This window comes from Semicossyphus pulcher, unplaced genomic scaffold, assembly GCF_022749685.1.
Source record: "Semicossyphus pulcher isolate SPU_LCO1_2020_fin unplaced genomic scaffold, fSemPul1.0.p SCAF_23, whole genome shotgun sequence".
NCBI classification, from domain to species: domain Eukaryota; kingdom Metazoa; phylum Chordata; class Actinopteri; order Labriformes; family Labridae; genus Semicossyphus; species Semicossyphus pulcher.
The window spans coordinates 16,263,146-16,279,904 of NW_027211697.1; the positions used below are offsets into that span (position 1 = coordinate 16,263,146).

Genomic DNA, 16,759 nt, shown 5'->3' on the forward strand with positions numbered 1-16,759 from the left:
GAGCGCAGCGTCTCTGACAGGTTCAGGGTCTGATGGACGTTTGGCTTAAAGTTTGTGTTTAAAATAAAGTTGTAGTATTGAAGACGAAGCCTCGGCCCTACTGAAGACAGGACAACAATATGTCTGTCTTAGTGACGTGTCGCGAGAGGAGCTAAGGAAGCAGTCAAAGGTAATGAAGTCTCTCCGCTGTGCAGAAACAAAACTATCGTTAAAACTGAGACGCAGTTAAAAACTGTTTGAGATCAGTTTTATTCTGCAGCAGAGTTCGGAGTGAAATGTTTCTTTGTTGTTGTTGAGTGTGTGCAGAGAAGTGAGCAGCTTCAGCTTCTGCACACCTGCCTCAGATCATCTCATCACAGCTGCACACCTTCATGTCTCGGTGTCACCGCGCTGCTGCTCCACCTCGGCGTGTGTGCCTGTGGGAGGTGTGGATGTTAAAGCTTGTAACACCACCTGTCTGACATCACTGCAAATATTTGCCCCACCTGAGACGTGTGTGTTTTTCTCCTTCATATTTGCAGAAGAGTCTCAGATAATCATCAGCACATACCTGAAGCTGAGACTCGCTCTGAGCTCCGCGTGGACGCATCGAGTTTGATTTGAAGCTGCGGCTGAATTCAGATTCTAACACGACTCCAGCGATTAGAGATAAAGTCACCTAATCGTCAGGTATCGATCTAATGATGGGCGACTGTTTTACGGTCGGAGCGATCGATCGCTGCTCGTTAATGGCTGAAGTTATTTGGCCTTTAAGCAGCAACAACAGAAACATTTAATGAGCACATGGAGCTGATCAGGTGGACACGTGCACTCAGCGTGTCAGCGTGTCGGCGTGTCGGCGTGTCGGCGTGTCGGCCTGCAGCAGCATTCAAATAAAACTACATGTAGCAGCTAAGAAAGCTAAATGAGCAGCTAACAGTCAAATATAATACTTAACTAGCATCCTGAGAATCAGCACACAGAACAGGGTCAGAGGTCAGGTCGAAGTTCTTATTTGTTCTTTTAATACAAAGATTCACATAATATTCATACAATAATAAGACTTAAAAAACATTAATCTCTGAGCCAGAACTGTTGACCTCCTCTCGCCTGCCGACGCTGATGAAGAAACAGACTCACATGAGGTCGTCGTTTCATCCCGATTAAAATGATCTCAAATAAAACCTTCACCTGTTTGCAGCAGGAAACTCTTTCATCTTCGTTTCATCGTGTTGCATCTTTGGTGATGATGTCATCACATTTCTTGACACACAGAGGACAACGTGTTGAAAACGTGCTTAAAGGAAAACCTCAGGAACCGAAGCCAAACGTGTTCTTTAGGTTCTGCAGATTTTAGGAACGTGAAGCGTTCAGAGGTTCAACAGAAACAACAGAAACAACGTGGACACTTTAAGTGTGTTGCAGATCAAACAAACACCTTGAACACTCCCGTTCCACCTTTTTTAGTTTCTAAAATATTCTTATTTTGTGTTCAGAAATGTGTCGTTTTTATTCCTACAGTTAGAATTATTTTGGATCCATATGATTGTTGTTGTTTTTTTTGTTTGTTTTTTAGCAAAAATCTGATTTTAAAAACTCATTTTTTTTTAATTCATGAAACAATTTCTTTATTCTGGTTTATTTACTGACAGTTTTTTGGATTCTCAGGATATGAATCATTTAAAGTCGAGGTGAAATGTAAAAAATGTCATTTTATTCCTCTTAGATCACATCCTCTCTGACACTCTGCATCTGTTTGACATATAGGCCAAAAAAAACAGAAAATCAGGTTCTTAATAATTTTACATCAAATCATTTTTTCTTTCTGTAACACTAAATATCACGCGTGCTTATGTAAGTTAGCACCAAACAATTTCAACCAATAATATCACGACATCCACCTGTCAATCAATCTGCAACATTTAGCCGCAGAGCACCAAGAACGCTCGGTCAGTTAGCTAGCTGCTGCGCTGTGGAGAACGTCTGTCTACGCCCACTTCTCAACGATCCAATCAAATCCCTCTAATGATATGTCCCGCCTGCACGTCCTGTTTCACTCTGACATACGTCACGATACGGAAGCTAGATACTCTCGAGATGCCGCTTCAGCTCGACTTTAAAAACACACAGAAATTAAATTACAACAAGTACAACACTAATGTTTGCAGCTGTGTAATAATAATAATAATGTGTTTGACTGTGCTGTGTGAGCAATTTAGGATTGTTTGTTGGATTTTTGAGACCAAAGGTCAAATGTCAAAGTTTAAGGGACGTCAAATCAAAGTGTTCCAGAGCGACTGTGACAGACGACGTTTAAACTGCTGGAATAAATAAAGTGGTTCATCCACAGAGCGGCAGGTACACACACCATGAAACACAGAGACAGTCGACCTCCCGATGTCTCTGAAGAAATCATTTATTACTGCAGACTAAATAAATGTAACTGAAGATCATGAAGGTTTAAAGAGTATGAATCTTATCGCCGCTGTTTCTGCTCCTCGTGTTTCTGGATCTCTCTAATCTGTCGATTCTTTAAACTCGACTGAAAGCAGAAAAACGGGAACGTGGGAGGATCAATAAGCTCCCTGCATGCAGCGTGTGTGTGTGTGTGTGTGTGTGTGTGTGTGTGTGTGTGTGTGTGTGTGTGTGTGAACCGTTATTGTTCTGTGAGGGTGTGGCACACTGCCTTGAGTGCCTGTGGGAGTGGCTCTGTGTGTGTGTGTGTGTGTGTGTGTGTGTGTGTGTGTGTGTGGTAGTCTCCGCTGCTCTGGTCGTGCCGTGTGCGTCCACACGAGGGCGACGTCTCTCCGCAGACACGTGTCATGCACATCCTGAAGTCGGACCAGCAAACATAAATTAACACCATGTCGGACAGAAGTGAAGACTCTGAGGAGGGACACAGGAAACACTCGTCACTTCAAAATAAAAGCGTGTTCGTGGAGGCAGCAAAGAGTCAAAATGAAAGCATGAAAAGTGTCTGTAAGAAGATGTTGAATTAAGAACTCGTCCCAGTTTTATTTCTGTGTATATTGAAAAGAGGTTTTTGCACACTGCATATTTTTGCAGGCCGAGTCAGGAGGTGCTAAAGCAAACACAAGAAAGGTGCTGACACAGGTTTGCACATATTTCCCAGCTTAATCAAAGAGCGTCCACTAACAGTTCTTGTTGTTTCCACTGACTGTTTTTATCAGTGGAGTTTGGTGGCTTTGGAGAGAGAGATGAGACATCTGTTTCTGGTTTCAAAAAAGATCTTACATTTTTACAGTGAACTACAAAACTGATATCAGCATGTGAAGAGATGATTAACGCTCTCTCTCTCTCTCTCCTCTCTCTCTCTGTGTCTCTCTCTCTCTCTGTCTCTCTCTCTCTCTCTCTCTCTCTCAGGTGTTGGATGGTCTGTTGGCTCAGTGTGGAACCGTAGAGAACTGTGAACAAGGTGAGACATCAGAGCTTCATTAACCTCTGATCTTTAACGGTTTGTGACTCGAGAGAAGGACGAGTCGAGACGAACATGAACTAATGAAGAAACAGATTAGATAAAAACAGCTGCTCAGAAACTGGAAACAAAACCGTCTGATGGAGAGAAACAGCAAACAGCAATAATTAATTAAAAGGCCTGAGACATGAAACAGGAACATCAGTGTGATACTTCTCAGGCTACCATTTATTAGCTGCTGCTGTGATAAACAATGAAATACATTTCCTGATTTACATCCTTTGTAAAAACAAAGTATTTTGATGGAGTTAAATCGACGCCTAAAACACAAGAAGGCGGCACAAACAAAACAACATTACACAGCTGGTACTGAGTGATGCAGCAGGGCGCGGGGGGCCACACATCAGAGAGTCATGTTCATCAGCTGTATCACTATCAATAATTAACTAAATCCACTTTAATGCATTCAGTATGAAATATAAACTGCTTCACTTCCTGTGCAGAGACAGTTTCCCTCCTCCGACCGCGTACAGCCACAGCTTCATGTAACATAATGATCTCTTTTCTGCCGTCTCACCTGAAGTGTTAAAACGGCTTCCAGAGAAGACGTCTGAACTTCAACACATTCTGTCTGTTTCTCTCAGTGAACACGGACAGTGAGACCGCAGTGGTGAACGTCACATATGCGTCCCGGGAGCACGCCAGGCAGTAAGTTCACTAACCCACCTGTGACATCCTGTCTCACCTCTGTCCCTCTCCTGTCTCACCTCTGTCCCTCTCCTGTCTCACCTCTGTCCCTCCTCTCGTTCACTCTCTTCTCCTGTCTTCATGCTGTTAAAGAATGTCAGCCATATTTAAATGTATTTATTTGTGAATGTGAATTAAACCTTCTTGAGACTCTCAGTATCCTTTAGTTATTTTCTGATCCGTGCTGACGACAGATTCAGCTGCGGTGTGTTTAACGGTCCTCGTGTGACACCTAGTGGTCAGTTAAAGAAACTGCAGCTAGAAACTGAAAGAGTTTGAAGTCTTGTTTTTTATGACAGCAGAGAAAATCTCACAATCAATTTCCAAAATCCAAAACAAGAAGAAACAAGTAAAAGTAAAAAAGTATGAGCAGCAAAGTGTTAAAAGTGTTAAACTCTATTTTTAGATAATAATAATTCTGCTGCGTTAAAGCAGCAAAGTGTTCGTAAGCAAAGTTTATATTTTATCTGTTGATTCTATTTTTAGCATAAAAACAAACTTTCTCAAAGGTTCTTTAATTTTAACATTTAAAAGTTTATTTAAAGTGTTGCAGCTGAAGTTAAAGCGGTTGAGATAAAACCCTCTCATTCTGTGTCTCAGTGCTCGGAAGAAACAACAAGTGTTTAAATACAGAAGGAATAGAAAGATGATCATTTACGTAATAAAGTGAAGAAACTGTGAATCCTTCTCCTTCAGCGACCGAGGAGGTGACTCCATCTTTCATCTCAGAGAAACAAACCTGTGTTTGGTTTTAATTAAAGTTTATTCCTGGACATCGTTTGATTTTTTTGATTTTTATATTTATTTTAATTAAAAATGTTTCAGATGTTAAAGTAAAGAGTAGAAAAGAGTGAAGTGGAGAGGAGGACGCTCACAGACATCACACATCAGATCAGATGAGCTTCATGTCGTGTCCTCAGCTGTAGCTTTGAACTCTGCAGATCAATTTAACCTGATTAGTTTTTTTTACCATAACTCAACAATAACGGTTAGAAAAGAAAACCTAATAAAAAAGTGTCTCTGAAGAAGTGTAAACACATGAAACAGGGCTGCAGCTTGTTTTCTGCACATGCTCACATCTTCTCGTGTGCCGCTCTTCTCTCAGAGCGATCCAGAAGCTGAATGGATACCAGTTTGAGAACAACGCCCTGCGAGTCTCCTACATCCCCGACGAGAACTCCGAGCTGGAGGGAGGCCAGCGGGGGCCCGATAATGGCCGCCGCCCCGGGTACGGGCCCCGCGGCCCCCGCGGAGGGTCCCCGAGCTCCGGGATGCCCCCCAAACCTCCACACGCCGACATCCCTCTGAGACTGCTGGTGCCCACGCAGTACGTTGGCGCCATCATCGGCAAGGAGGGGGCCACCATCCGGAACATCACCAAGCAGACGCAGAGCAAGTGAGTGTGTGATGCTGTCCCTGTCACCTCTGTAACTCCGCCTGAGCTCATGAAGGCTCGTGAAGGCTCGTGACCCGGGTGCCTTTATAAAGAGGTTCTGCTCTTTTCTGTCTCTGCAGGATCGACGTTCACCGTAAGGAGAACGCAGGCGCTGCTGAGAAGCCGATCAGCGTCCACTCCACCCCCGAGGGCTGCTCGTCCGCCTGCCGCATGATCCTCGACATCATGCAACAGGAGGCCAAAGACACCAAGACGTACGTTTAAAACAATACGACAGGTTTTAACTACTGATGACGAGAGTTAACTCAAACTACAGAACAGAACGTCTCACGATTAGACAGACGGTTTCTGCTCAAACCACAAACAAAATAAACGTGTCGCGTTCTGACTGTCGGTAACAAACTTTCTGTCAGCTGATGAATGTTTGTATTTGCAGAGCTGACGAGGTTCCTCTTAAGATTCTGGCTCACAACAACTTTGTTGGTCGTCTGATCGGGAAGGAGGGACGCAACCTGAAGAAAGTGGAGCAGGACACAGACACCAAGATCACCATCTCACCGTAAGACACACACACACACACACACACACGAACACACACGTGATGAGGTTTTTCAGTTCCACTGACAGGCTCAGATTGTTCTTCTAAGTGTGTGACAACATGACAGAAAGGATCCCTACAGAGATAGACCTTTTTGTTACAGAGGAAGATGATTGTTTTAACCACACACAGACGTTACATCGCTCTCTGCACACACACCAGACTCCATTCATAAAAACACTGATTTAACCTCACAGAGCACAGGAGCTGCTGCTCGACATCTTCCTCTATCAGTTAGTTGTTTTGTGTCATAGTGTGTCTTTGGTGTCTTAACTGGTTAGTCCAGACCCAACATGATGTTTGTGTAAGACACAATAACACAAAAAAACAACCGATTTAGCCAGAAGCTCTCCTGAACTGCAGGTGGTAAAATGAGTGTTTTGTTAATGGAGTTTGGTTGCTTAAGAAAGAGAAAGTTCGCAGCTGTTTTTGGTTTAGAAAAATCCTTTTTCTGTCGGGATCCTGTCTGTAATGTCGTCACACACGTAGACAACAATCTGAGCCTGTCAGTGGACGCACTTTGATCAAACGTATTTACCCAGCAGGATTACGTTGCAGCCTGTTTATCAGCTGCCAGTTAAAGCGATCCACTGGAGCAATGTACTAAATCTTGGAAGATGGTTTAATTATGGGGCAGAAAGATTCACAGGACCTGCTCAGCTCTACATGTCTGTGACGTCTCTGTGATGCGTGCAGCCTGCAGGACCTGACGCTGTACAACCCAGAGAGAACCATCACCGTGAAAGGATCCATCGAAGCGTGCTGTCAGGCCGAGATCGAGGTGATGAAGAAGGTCCGAGAGGCGTACGAGAACGACATCGCTGCTATGAATGTGAGTCTGCTCGAACACTGAACTCTGTGAGCCTCTAACACGCTTCAAACCTCCAGATCTCTAACCTGCCTCCTTCTCCACAGCAACAGACTCACCTGATCCCCGGCCTCAACCTGGGAGCGCTCGGCCTCTTCCCCTCCTCCGCAAACATGCCCCCACCCCCGCCTGGAAACGCCTCCTCTGGCGCCCCCTACGGGTGCTTTGGGGTAAGACAGTCTTTTAATGAGACGCACCAGCGCAGCTTCTTTAAAGCTTTTCTTTCCCGTGATGATGTTTGGGTTTATCTAAAGGCGCTCTGTGTTTGTGTTCAGGCTCCGGAGCAGGAGACGGTCCATGTTTACATCCCGGCTCAGGCCGTGGGAGCCATCATCGGGAAGAAAGGACAGCACATCAAACAGCTGAGCCGCTTCGCCGGGGCCTCCATCAAGGTAACGGGGATACATGTCCAGGTGTCTGCGCTGCACACACGCTGAGCGGAGGCGCTGCAGACACAAGAGCTGTGATCACGAAATCCAAATGTTTCAAATGTCTTACAATCGAAATCAGAAAGTTTTGGGTGAAGCCATCACTACATCATCAACAATGATACACTTCTATTAAAACCAAACCTCCCCCTCGATGTGACGTGTGTCCGCTCTCCCTCTCTCCCTCAGATCGCCCCCGCTGAGACTCCAGACTGTAAGATGAGGCAGGTGATCGTGACCGGACCCCCCGAGGCTCAGTTTAAGGTAACTCATTAATAATCACAACTTTTATTCTGATAGTTTCTTTGTTGACTCTCGAGTGAAATACAGAACAGCTGTTAGGATTGTTTATTCGACTTTTCTGGGAGCATCTTCAACAGCTTCAAACCCTTAAATCTGCACGTTAACTGAAAAGTTCTGAAGGTCAGCTGTAAATAAAATATTTAGTACATTTTCTTATATTTTGATCTAAATTATTTCTTATACAGAAACAGAATATTTCCTGATCTCTGGAGGTTGTTTGAACTCTCTTTCAGAACGTGATGATGGCGTTTAGTTAAACACAGAACTCACTGAGGACAGATACCGGCCGCTGACAGCACCGTGTCTGCTCCGTGTGAAGGTCAGAGGTCGAGCCTCGCACGGCCCCGGACTGATTGATCTCCTGATTATTATAATAACGACAATTTATCATTAACAGACATTTATAATAACATATTTATCATAACAGACACGGTGATGTTTAGTGTTTGTGAATGACGTGCACGAGGCTCGTTCACAGTCGGCATAATGACTCGTTCATTTAACTGAACATTGCTGCCGTATCGCTGACGGACCGTCCTCGCCTCTGTAGAGTGAGATCTTTTAAGAAGGCCTGAGACGTCCGCTCATTGGGCTTTTAAATAATGTGATTTATAATGTTCTTTATGTTGTTCTGCCGCCTCGTGGGGATCATAAAGACTTCAATGATTGAAACACGAGCAGCACAGAGGCGCTGTTTGCTCTGCAGCGCTCTTTGGGGTGAATTCAGCCCTCTGCTGTGAGCGTCTGCACCGGCCGTTTATCTTGTCTGATATTATTTCTACAGATTATTTATCCAAATGTTTCATATCCTTAAAATATGTACGAGCTAAAGGTTTGAAACATGAGGCTGTCGCTGCTTTTATTTTAGATAACTTTAAAGAGGATTGTCCCGTCACTCTGTTTTACACCAGACATAAATATAATGACACGCTCAACAACGAGACGGAAGCCTTGACTTCCTGCTCCTGAAAGATGAAAGGCTCGAGTTATTGTTGATCAGTTTAAAGAACATTCTAGAAACAACAAGAGGTCATCTTCAGATGGATAGTTGACCTCTTCGTCTCCCTCCTCTCAGGCTCAGGGCAGAATCTACGGCAAGCTGAAGGAGGAGAACTTCTTCGGGCCGAAGGAGGAAGTCAAACTGGAGACTCACATCAAGATGGCCGCCGCCGCCGCAGGAAGGGTCATCGGCAAGGGAGGCAAGACGGTAAGACCCCTGAGCTTCACGCGTCGCTCCCTTCTCTGTTCTGCCGTGTTCCACCTGAGCTCTCACTTAGACTTAGACTTAGACTTAGACTCAACTTTATTGATCCCTTTGGGATGACTCCCTCTGGGAAATTCAGTCTCCAGCAGCTTATACAGTACAATACAATAGGAAAGAATCAGCACACAGAGGGTAAAAAATAAAGATCAAAATATATATATCTATCGATATATATATATATATATAAAAAAGTACAAAATTAGATAACAAGTGGGTAATAGTTCAATTAAACTAAATTAGGTTATTGCACTGTGGTGAGAGATTATTGCACATTGACAGATTTTTATTGCACATATGACCCTTTGAGAAATAAATAAATATTACTATTGAATAAAAGAAGTTAACTACTATTAACTTTGTGAGCTGAATTAGTGGCTACCGCTTGTGAGAGAGTCTGTCCCTGTTACCTCCTCCCCCTAAGTGAGGAGTTGTACAGCCTGATGGCATGAGGGACAAAGGAGTTCTTCAGTCGGTTAGTCCTGCACTTTGGAAGGAGCAGTCTCTCACTCAACAGGCTCCTCTGGTTGCTGATGACGGTGTGCAGAGGGTGGCTGGCATTGTCCATAATGTCCAACAGTTTGTTTAGTGTCCTTGTCTCTGCCACCGTCTCCAGAGGGTCCAGCTTCATGCCGATCACAGAGCCGGCTCGCCTGATCAGTTTATCCAGTCTGGATGTGTCCTTCTTGGATGTGCTGCCTCCCCAGCACACTACAGTGTAAAAGAGGACACTGGCAACCACAGACTGGTAAAACATCCGCAGCAGTTTGCTGCAGATGTTAAAAGACCGCAGTCTCCTTAGGAAGTACATCCTGCCTTGTGTCTTCCCGTACAGGTGGCTGGTGTGTGTTGACCAGTCCAGTTTGTTGTCCAGACACAGCCCGAGGTATTTGTAGGAGTCCACACTCTCCACCTCAGCTCCCTCTAGTAGGACTGGTCTCGGCTTCGGTCTGGACCTCCCAAAGTCTATGACCAGCTCCTTTGTCTTAGAGGTGTTGAGCTCTAGGTGGTTTGTGCGGCACCAAGCAGCAAAGTCCCCCACCAGACTCCGATACTCCTCCTCTCTGTCGTCCCTGATGCATCCAACGATGGCTGTGTCATCGGCGTACTTCTGTATGTGACACAGCTCTGAGTTGTGACAGAAGTCCGAGGTGTACAGGGTGAAGAGAAGAGGGGCCAGCACTGTGCCCTGGGGGGCTCCAGTGCTGCTGACCACAGTGTCAGACGTGGTGTCCTTCAGCCTGACGTACTGTGGCCTGTCGGTGAGGTAGTTGGATATCCAGGCCACCAGGTGGGGGTCCACTCCCATCCGGTTCAATTTATCCCGAAGCATAGGGGGGTGAATGGTATTGAAGGCGCTGGAGAAGTCCAAGAAGAGAATCCTCGCTGTGCCTCTCCCCTTATCCAGATGGGAGTGGACTCGGTGTAGTAGGTAGAGGATGGCATCCTCCACACCAACACCTGGCTGGTAGGCGAACTGCAGGCTGTCCTGGGCGTGCTGCACCTGGGGTCTGAGGAGGCTGAGGAAGAGCCGCTCCAACGTCTTCATCAGGTGTGAAGTGAGTGCCACCGGCCGGAAATCATTCAGCTCACTGGGCCGGTTCTTTTTAGGAACCGGGACAATGCAGGATGTCTTCCAGAGGGTGGGCACTCTCCCTAGCTGCAGGCTGAGGTTGAAGATCCGTTGTAGTGGTTCCCCCAGTTCTGCAGCGCAGGTCTTCAGAAGTCTTGGACACACCTTGTCCGGGCCTGCTGCTTTCCTGGGTCGGAGCTTCCTCAGCTGTCCCCTGACCTGGTCTGTGGTGATGTGAGGTGGAGATTGTGTTGAGGTGGGGGGGGAGGGGGAGGAGGAGGGAGGTGCTGTGGTGTCTGGGGGGAGGTGTGTTGTGGGAAGAAGGAGAGTTACTTCCTCCTGAAGTAACCAGCTCGTGTGTTTGCAGGTGAACGAGCTGCAGAACCTGACGGCCGCCGAGGTGGTCGTCCCCAGAGAACAGACACCTGATGAGAACGACCAGGTCATCGTCAAGATCAATGGACATTTCTACGCCAGCCAGGTACAGCTCCAAAAACACGGCGCACATCTTTGTCTCACTGTTTCCGTCTGCAGGTTTTTTCATCACTAAACTTCTGTCCTCTGTCGTCCAGCTGGCTCAGAGGAAGATCCGGGACATCCTGACCCAGGTCAAACACCCACAGAAGGGCGGGATGGGCACGGGCCCCAGCCCCAACCCCCAGGGCTTCACAGAGATGGGCAGCCCCACACAGGGACTCAGTCAGGAGCAACAGCCTCGCAGGAAGTGAGGGTCCCTGCGCCCTCCCAACATGCCGCGCGGCATAACGGACAGACGGACAGACAGACACATGCACGGACGGATAGACCAACGGATGGACGGATACAGGAGAGCGACACACGGACCCAGCGGTAGACAGGGAGAGATATAAAAGAGGGAGGGAGTACGCCCGATAGCCAGAGAGAGAGAGAGAGAGAGAGAGAGAGATCGGCGTTTAGAGAAAAAACGGAGAAGAGTAAAATCAAAAGATGAAATGAATAAAAAAAGAGGATTAAGATAAAAAGAGAACAGACACCAGATGCCAGGCCAGAAGAGAGACTGACTGAGGATGGAGGGATGAAGGAAAGGAGGGATGGAGACGGAGGGGCGGCGTCCTCCTGGTGTGAGACGATCCGCTGCATCAAACAGGTCTAAACAAAATGGCCGACATCACGCTCCTGTGAAGGAAGGAGTCTGAGGCTGTTGTTTACACCTGTCCACACCTGCTCAGGTCTTCTGACCGAGCAGGAACACCAGCAGGGCCCGTCCGTCCCTCTGTCGCCCCCTGCAGACCTCTCCAGCCATCTGCTCTCAGTCCTATATTTTAAGGGTGGTTTTTTAAACATAGAGATATATGTATAGAAATGTTTTATTCAGAGCTATTATTGATAGAAATGCAGTGAGGTGGAGCCGGGAGAGGGAGCAGGGAAACTGCTGCAGCGGCTCAGGGGGGAAAGGTCACGGGTCTGGCATTAGCCCCACCCACCCCTCACCCCCCTGACCAATGAGAGTCTAGAAGAGGGGCCGCAGATGTTAACACTGCTCTTTAAAGACCCTCCGAGTAGCGGAGGGGTTAGAAGAAAAAAGAAAAAAAGGAGAAATATGAGGTTGTAAATATAATCTTCATGTAAATGTTAAGAAATGCTGCGTCTGGCCGCCTTGCCTTTTTCAAAGGGGTCTTCTGTTTATCTCCCAGTCCCTTGTCTGTGATACGTAGCATAATGTAGCCTACAGCGAGGCGGGGGCTGGGGAGGCACTGAGCTTCCCCTTCCACATTTAGCCGTGTGGCGGAAGACGCAGCAAGAGACAGTAAGGAGAGCGGCGGTCGCAGCGAGTCCTGCAGTTCTATTGCAGCGGCTTCGCTAACACTAGTGAAACCTTTATAAACAACTCTATCAGAGCGCCAGCAGCTATGCTCGCTGGCTCGCGGCCCGCACCTTAAATGGCATATTTTATATATATTATATATATATGATATGTGAGTTAGCCCGGCCCCTCGGGTGAATGTATTGAAGGCAGCGAGTCAGGTGTGAGGTTTTGCTACACCTGTATGAATGAGTCCTGCAATGACAGACAGACAAGGTGTGTCTGAGACTTTCTGCTCATTGCCTCCTCTCAGCGCCGGACGCTCCGGGCCAGTCGCCTCAGAGGAGCTGAGGTCTTACCGATCATCTCGGCGTTAAGTCGTCTTTGTTCTCGCGGACGAACTCGGCCTCTGACGCTCGACGTGTTCGGGCTGGCCCGGGCCGAGCGCGGGAACCAAAAAAAGCAAAGTCTTCCAAAGCTCCTTGCCTTGAGCTCAGTGAAGGTAAAATCAGACTGAAGGGGAGCGGCTTCCTCGTTCTCTCTCCCAATCTGCCAAAGGCCTGTGGGCGGAGCCTCCAGACCCTGCCTGCGTATGATAATGAGGGGCGGGGTCTACGCCTGGACGCTCTCGCCAAGATTAGAACAGATTAGAGAAGAAAAGAAAAAACCTACCTCAGGGTAAAGTTACCTCAGTATTCCTAACTTTTTTTTGCTTGCTGGTGTTTTATATAAGAAGAAAAAAAGAAAGACGAGCTGATAGTCCTGAATATTTTTTATTTTTTTAAAGAAAAAGTATTTTTTTTTAGGTATTGTCTTGTTGCTTTGGTTATTTTTTTCTGTTTTTTTGGTGTGTTGATGGTTGAATGAGCTCAGGATGATGACGTGCTGGTTCTGCAGAGGAAATGGGTCGAGTGCCATTTTGCCTTTTCGGGGTGGAAGCATGCTCTCTGTCGTCCTGACGTGTGATTGGAGCAGCCGTTGTCTAAAGCGGTTTATTGGCCAATGGGGAGAGTAAACTGGAGAGGGCGGTGCTAAAGTGCGCTCGGTGACTGAGCGCTCTGCTGGCTGTGGGCGTGTCATTAAGGCCCGGTGACAGACCGACAGGTGGCGTCCATTACATCCCATAACAAACACCTGCCGGGCACCAGAAACGTTTCTTACTTCCTGTTTTGCTTCCGCCGCTCAGCAGAGTCTCTACAGAAGACGAACGAGCCAGACGGTTACTGAAGCAGAAACGATGGAGCGTTAAACGATTCGCTTCCTTTAGAAACACGTCCGTGCTGATTGGCTCAAACCTCCGACCACACGAGACGAACGTCGTTCTGCAGGAACTGTTGGTGCCCACAGTTTTCCGTTCTGAACGCACCCCTGGTCTTAATGATGCATCCATGCCACCTGCCCACCCTGCGCCCTGAAGGACCTCCCTCTCCTGCCTTATTGTGATGACATCATCATGAAGCGCCAAACCTTACGAGAGGGCTTTAAGTGTTCGAGAGGTTACGGCTCCCGCCCTCACAAGACGCGTAACGCCGTCTGTCTTTACCTTGGTCACCTGGAGGGCGGGAGCCTGTCAGATCAGAGTTGTGTTGAACGCGGCAGCAGCAGTTACCTGCGCGTGGCGACAGGAGAGGGCATCTACCTACACACACACCTGAACTAGCTCTGACTTCTCTGAATGTGAATATTTATTACCTGTGCACTGACCACGACACCTCAGATGCTCCCTGTTGGCTACATGTGCGCTTGCTGTGTGTGTGTGTGTGTGAGTGTGTGTGTGTGTGTGTGTGTGTGTGTGTGTGAGTGTGTGTGTGAGTGTGTGTGTGTGTGTGTGTTCACTGGTTTTAAATGTTCATTTCTGTCGGGATGTGGTCGGGTGAAACTTTAAAAAAGCAGAAAAAAGTAGGACGAGAAGCTATGGTCCTCCGCCTGCGGTCCAGCTCACAGCGGAGGGAGAGACGAGAACCTTTCGAGACAATGGGAGTTTAAAACACACCTGAGTAATAGATTAACACCTGTACATACAACGTTTAAATGGTGATCACGATACTTTTGTATTTTTGGAGAAAAAGCATAAAAATCTAAGTGGGAAAAGCCGTTGAGAGAGGAAAGATTGCGCCAAGTCACTGACGGACACTGCCAGATAATCTTTTTAACGTCTTACCTGCATCACCGGCTCTCCCACCTGCTCTCCATCACACAGGGACGAATCTATTCAACGCGTCTGTGCTTCCATTTTTGTCCGGGGGTGGAAACTTCACAGTCAAACACGCTGGTGTCAAGTTTCCACCTCTTATCAAACCATAGAGCTCGGCTCACAACCACCAAGACATGTAGGATTCATGATTCAGCCTGCGGATCGGTGACGATTCATTTCTTTGATTTGGTTTTTATTGAGTTTTGACAAAACAGCAAGCTTTATTTGGACGTGACATCTGGGGACGTACTGTTGCACTAATTGATGAAATATGTGGACAACGTCAAACTATCAAAACGACTGAGAGCCTCCTGTAACACCTGATGCAATTCTTTATACAGAGAAGGTGAGGAGAGAAGGGAAGAGGAGAGGAGGGAGGGAGGGAGGGAGGGAGGGAAGGAAGGAGGGAGTGTCCTTCCATGAGACAGTTAGTTTTCTCCTTGTTGAGCCCTTCAGGAGGAGAGAGACACGTTTTGATTTATAGAGAAAAAAAAGATCATTTCATTTTTGGAGCGGGCGGGAACGTCAGGGTCCCTCGCCCTCTCTCGCGCTGGTCTCCATCGTGTTCGTTTTCTCACTTCTGTTCAACAACTTTGATTTTCTTACTTTAACCACCTTTTTATTTTACAATCGATGTTCTGACTCTCTTTGGAAAAACTAGTTGATCATGTTTTGTTATTTTGTTTTTGAATGCACAAATCTATTAACGAAACAGCTACTAAACACTCACTAACATGTAGCTCAGTCCATGACAGTCACTGTGCCAAACACACAGGAGGGGCTCAGCGTGCAGTAATGACCTGTAACGCTGAGCGAGACGTCTGAGGAGTTCAGACGCCGAGCACTCATCGTGGAACTGAACTCCTCGTCTTTTGTACGTAGAGACAGTCGAGACATTTTCTGGTTGTTGTGTCTCCACATGAAACTAAACACACACACACACACACACACACACACACACACACACACACACACACGGCGTGCTGTCACTGCAGCCCTGCAGCAGAGAGAACAGCATCCAGACTGGGGCAGAAATCCTTTCTCATGCTCGATCAGATCCGGATCCTCTCTGACCCCTCGGTCCTGTTTTTATGCAACTTTTGTGACAGATTGTTTTCACAGCCGGGACGGAGTTTGGCCGTGTGCGCGCCACACGCCGACACGTATGCATCAAACGTTCAATTAACTCGTTCCAAGACTGTTTAAAGACGACACCAGCGCGAGCTTCAGCCCGTTTATCTGCTGAACGTTTTATAGAACGAAAGGCCAAAAATAACCACCAGAGAAAGAGCGACCCCTTCAGAGATGTTGGAACCAAACTCCATTCAAAAAACGAGCATTTTAAAACTTGTTCTGTCGTCGTCTCACAGACAGACCTGACAAAGACTACAAACCTGCCTCCTGATGTAGTTCTCTCAGCATCCTCTCAGCCTGTTTATTGTCATTAAATCTCAGTAACATCTGTTTGTTGTGGCTTCATCGCGCTGTAGTGAGACAGATCTCAGCCCACGTGTGACTTGCTAGATACAGTGAAACTGCCACTCAGTGAGACAGATGGACAGGCGCTCCACAGCTGAGACAGAACGCCGGTAGTTGGTGTCCATCAGAGAAATCCTGGTACTGATCCGAGCTCACAGCTCATCACACTGGGCACTGGTCAGCCTGAAGGAGCTGGAGGCAGCAGGAGAGTTCATCAGACACGTAGCGTACGATCAGAGCTGAGCTGCATCTCCAGCCTCACTAAAGCAACTGTAAAAGCTGCAGCCGCTGATTCTTTGTCCACTTTGAGGCAGCAGATATTAAGATGCAGGAGACAAACATTCAGTCTCCTTCTCGCTCTATTTTTGGTCTCCACCAAGAAACCTCTGGCTTTGATCTGCTCGAGGCTCCACTGTGTTCCCCAGCAGGTAGAGCACACCTGGTGTAAGAGAGCGAGCTGCCTCACGTGGCTGTAAATGAAACATTAAAGCAGGTTGTGTTTGCAGCGCGTCCTGTGCAGCGTTATGAACCCTCAGCGCTGACGTCAAAGCAGCAAACGGGCTGAAATCTCTCTGGTGTTGTTCTAGTATTTAAACGTGGGAGGAGTTCAGGGCGAACTCTCTCGCCCGGCTTCTTGTTTGCGGCAGCGGAGATCTCCCAACATGTAGCTCAGCCCCGACAGACGGTGAAACGGACGGACAGACTCGCAGCTCT

The 16,759-nt window shown here is 47.2% G+C and overlaps 1 protein-coding gene across 4 annotated transcripts in view; it reads left to right on the top strand.

Annotated features, from left to right (window-relative positions):
- igf2bp1 (insulin-like growth factor 2 mRNA binding protein 1) overlaps window positions 1-11,402 on the top strand; it is a 48,681-nt gene extending 37,279 nt beyond the window's left edge. Inside the window, exons 4-15 of one of the 4 annotated variants that reach the window (XM_069674364.1) lie at window positions 3,364-3,415; window positions 4,060-4,123; window positions 5,268-5,558; window positions 5,678-5,812; window positions 5,995-6,117; window positions 6,853-6,988; window positions 7,072-7,194; window positions 7,279-7,416; window positions 7,642-7,716; window positions 8,831-8,962; window positions 10,957-11,070; window positions 11,162-11,402. In XM_069674364.1, the coding sequence (XP_069530465.1) occupies window positions 3,364-3,415; window positions 4,060-4,123; window positions 5,268-5,558; window positions 5,678-5,812; window positions 5,995-6,117; window positions 6,853-6,988; window positions 7,072-7,194; window positions 7,279-7,416; window positions 7,642-7,716; window positions 8,831-8,962; window positions 10,957-11,070; window positions 11,162-11,317 (1,539 nt within the window). In that variant the 3' untranslated portion in view covers window positions 11,318-11,402. Of the gene's footprint in view, window positions 1-3,363; window positions 3,416-4,059; window positions 4,124-5,267; window positions 5,559-5,677; window positions 5,813-5,994; window positions 6,118-6,852; window positions 6,989-7,071; window positions 7,417-7,641; window positions 7,717-8,830; window positions 8,963-10,956; window positions 11,071-11,161 lie in introns of all 4 variants that reach the window. The other 3 variants (XM_069674365.1, XM_069674363.1, XM_069674366.1) reach the window with 3 other exon arrangements.
- The last annotated feature ends 5,357 nt before the right edge of the window (window positions 11,403-16,759 follow it).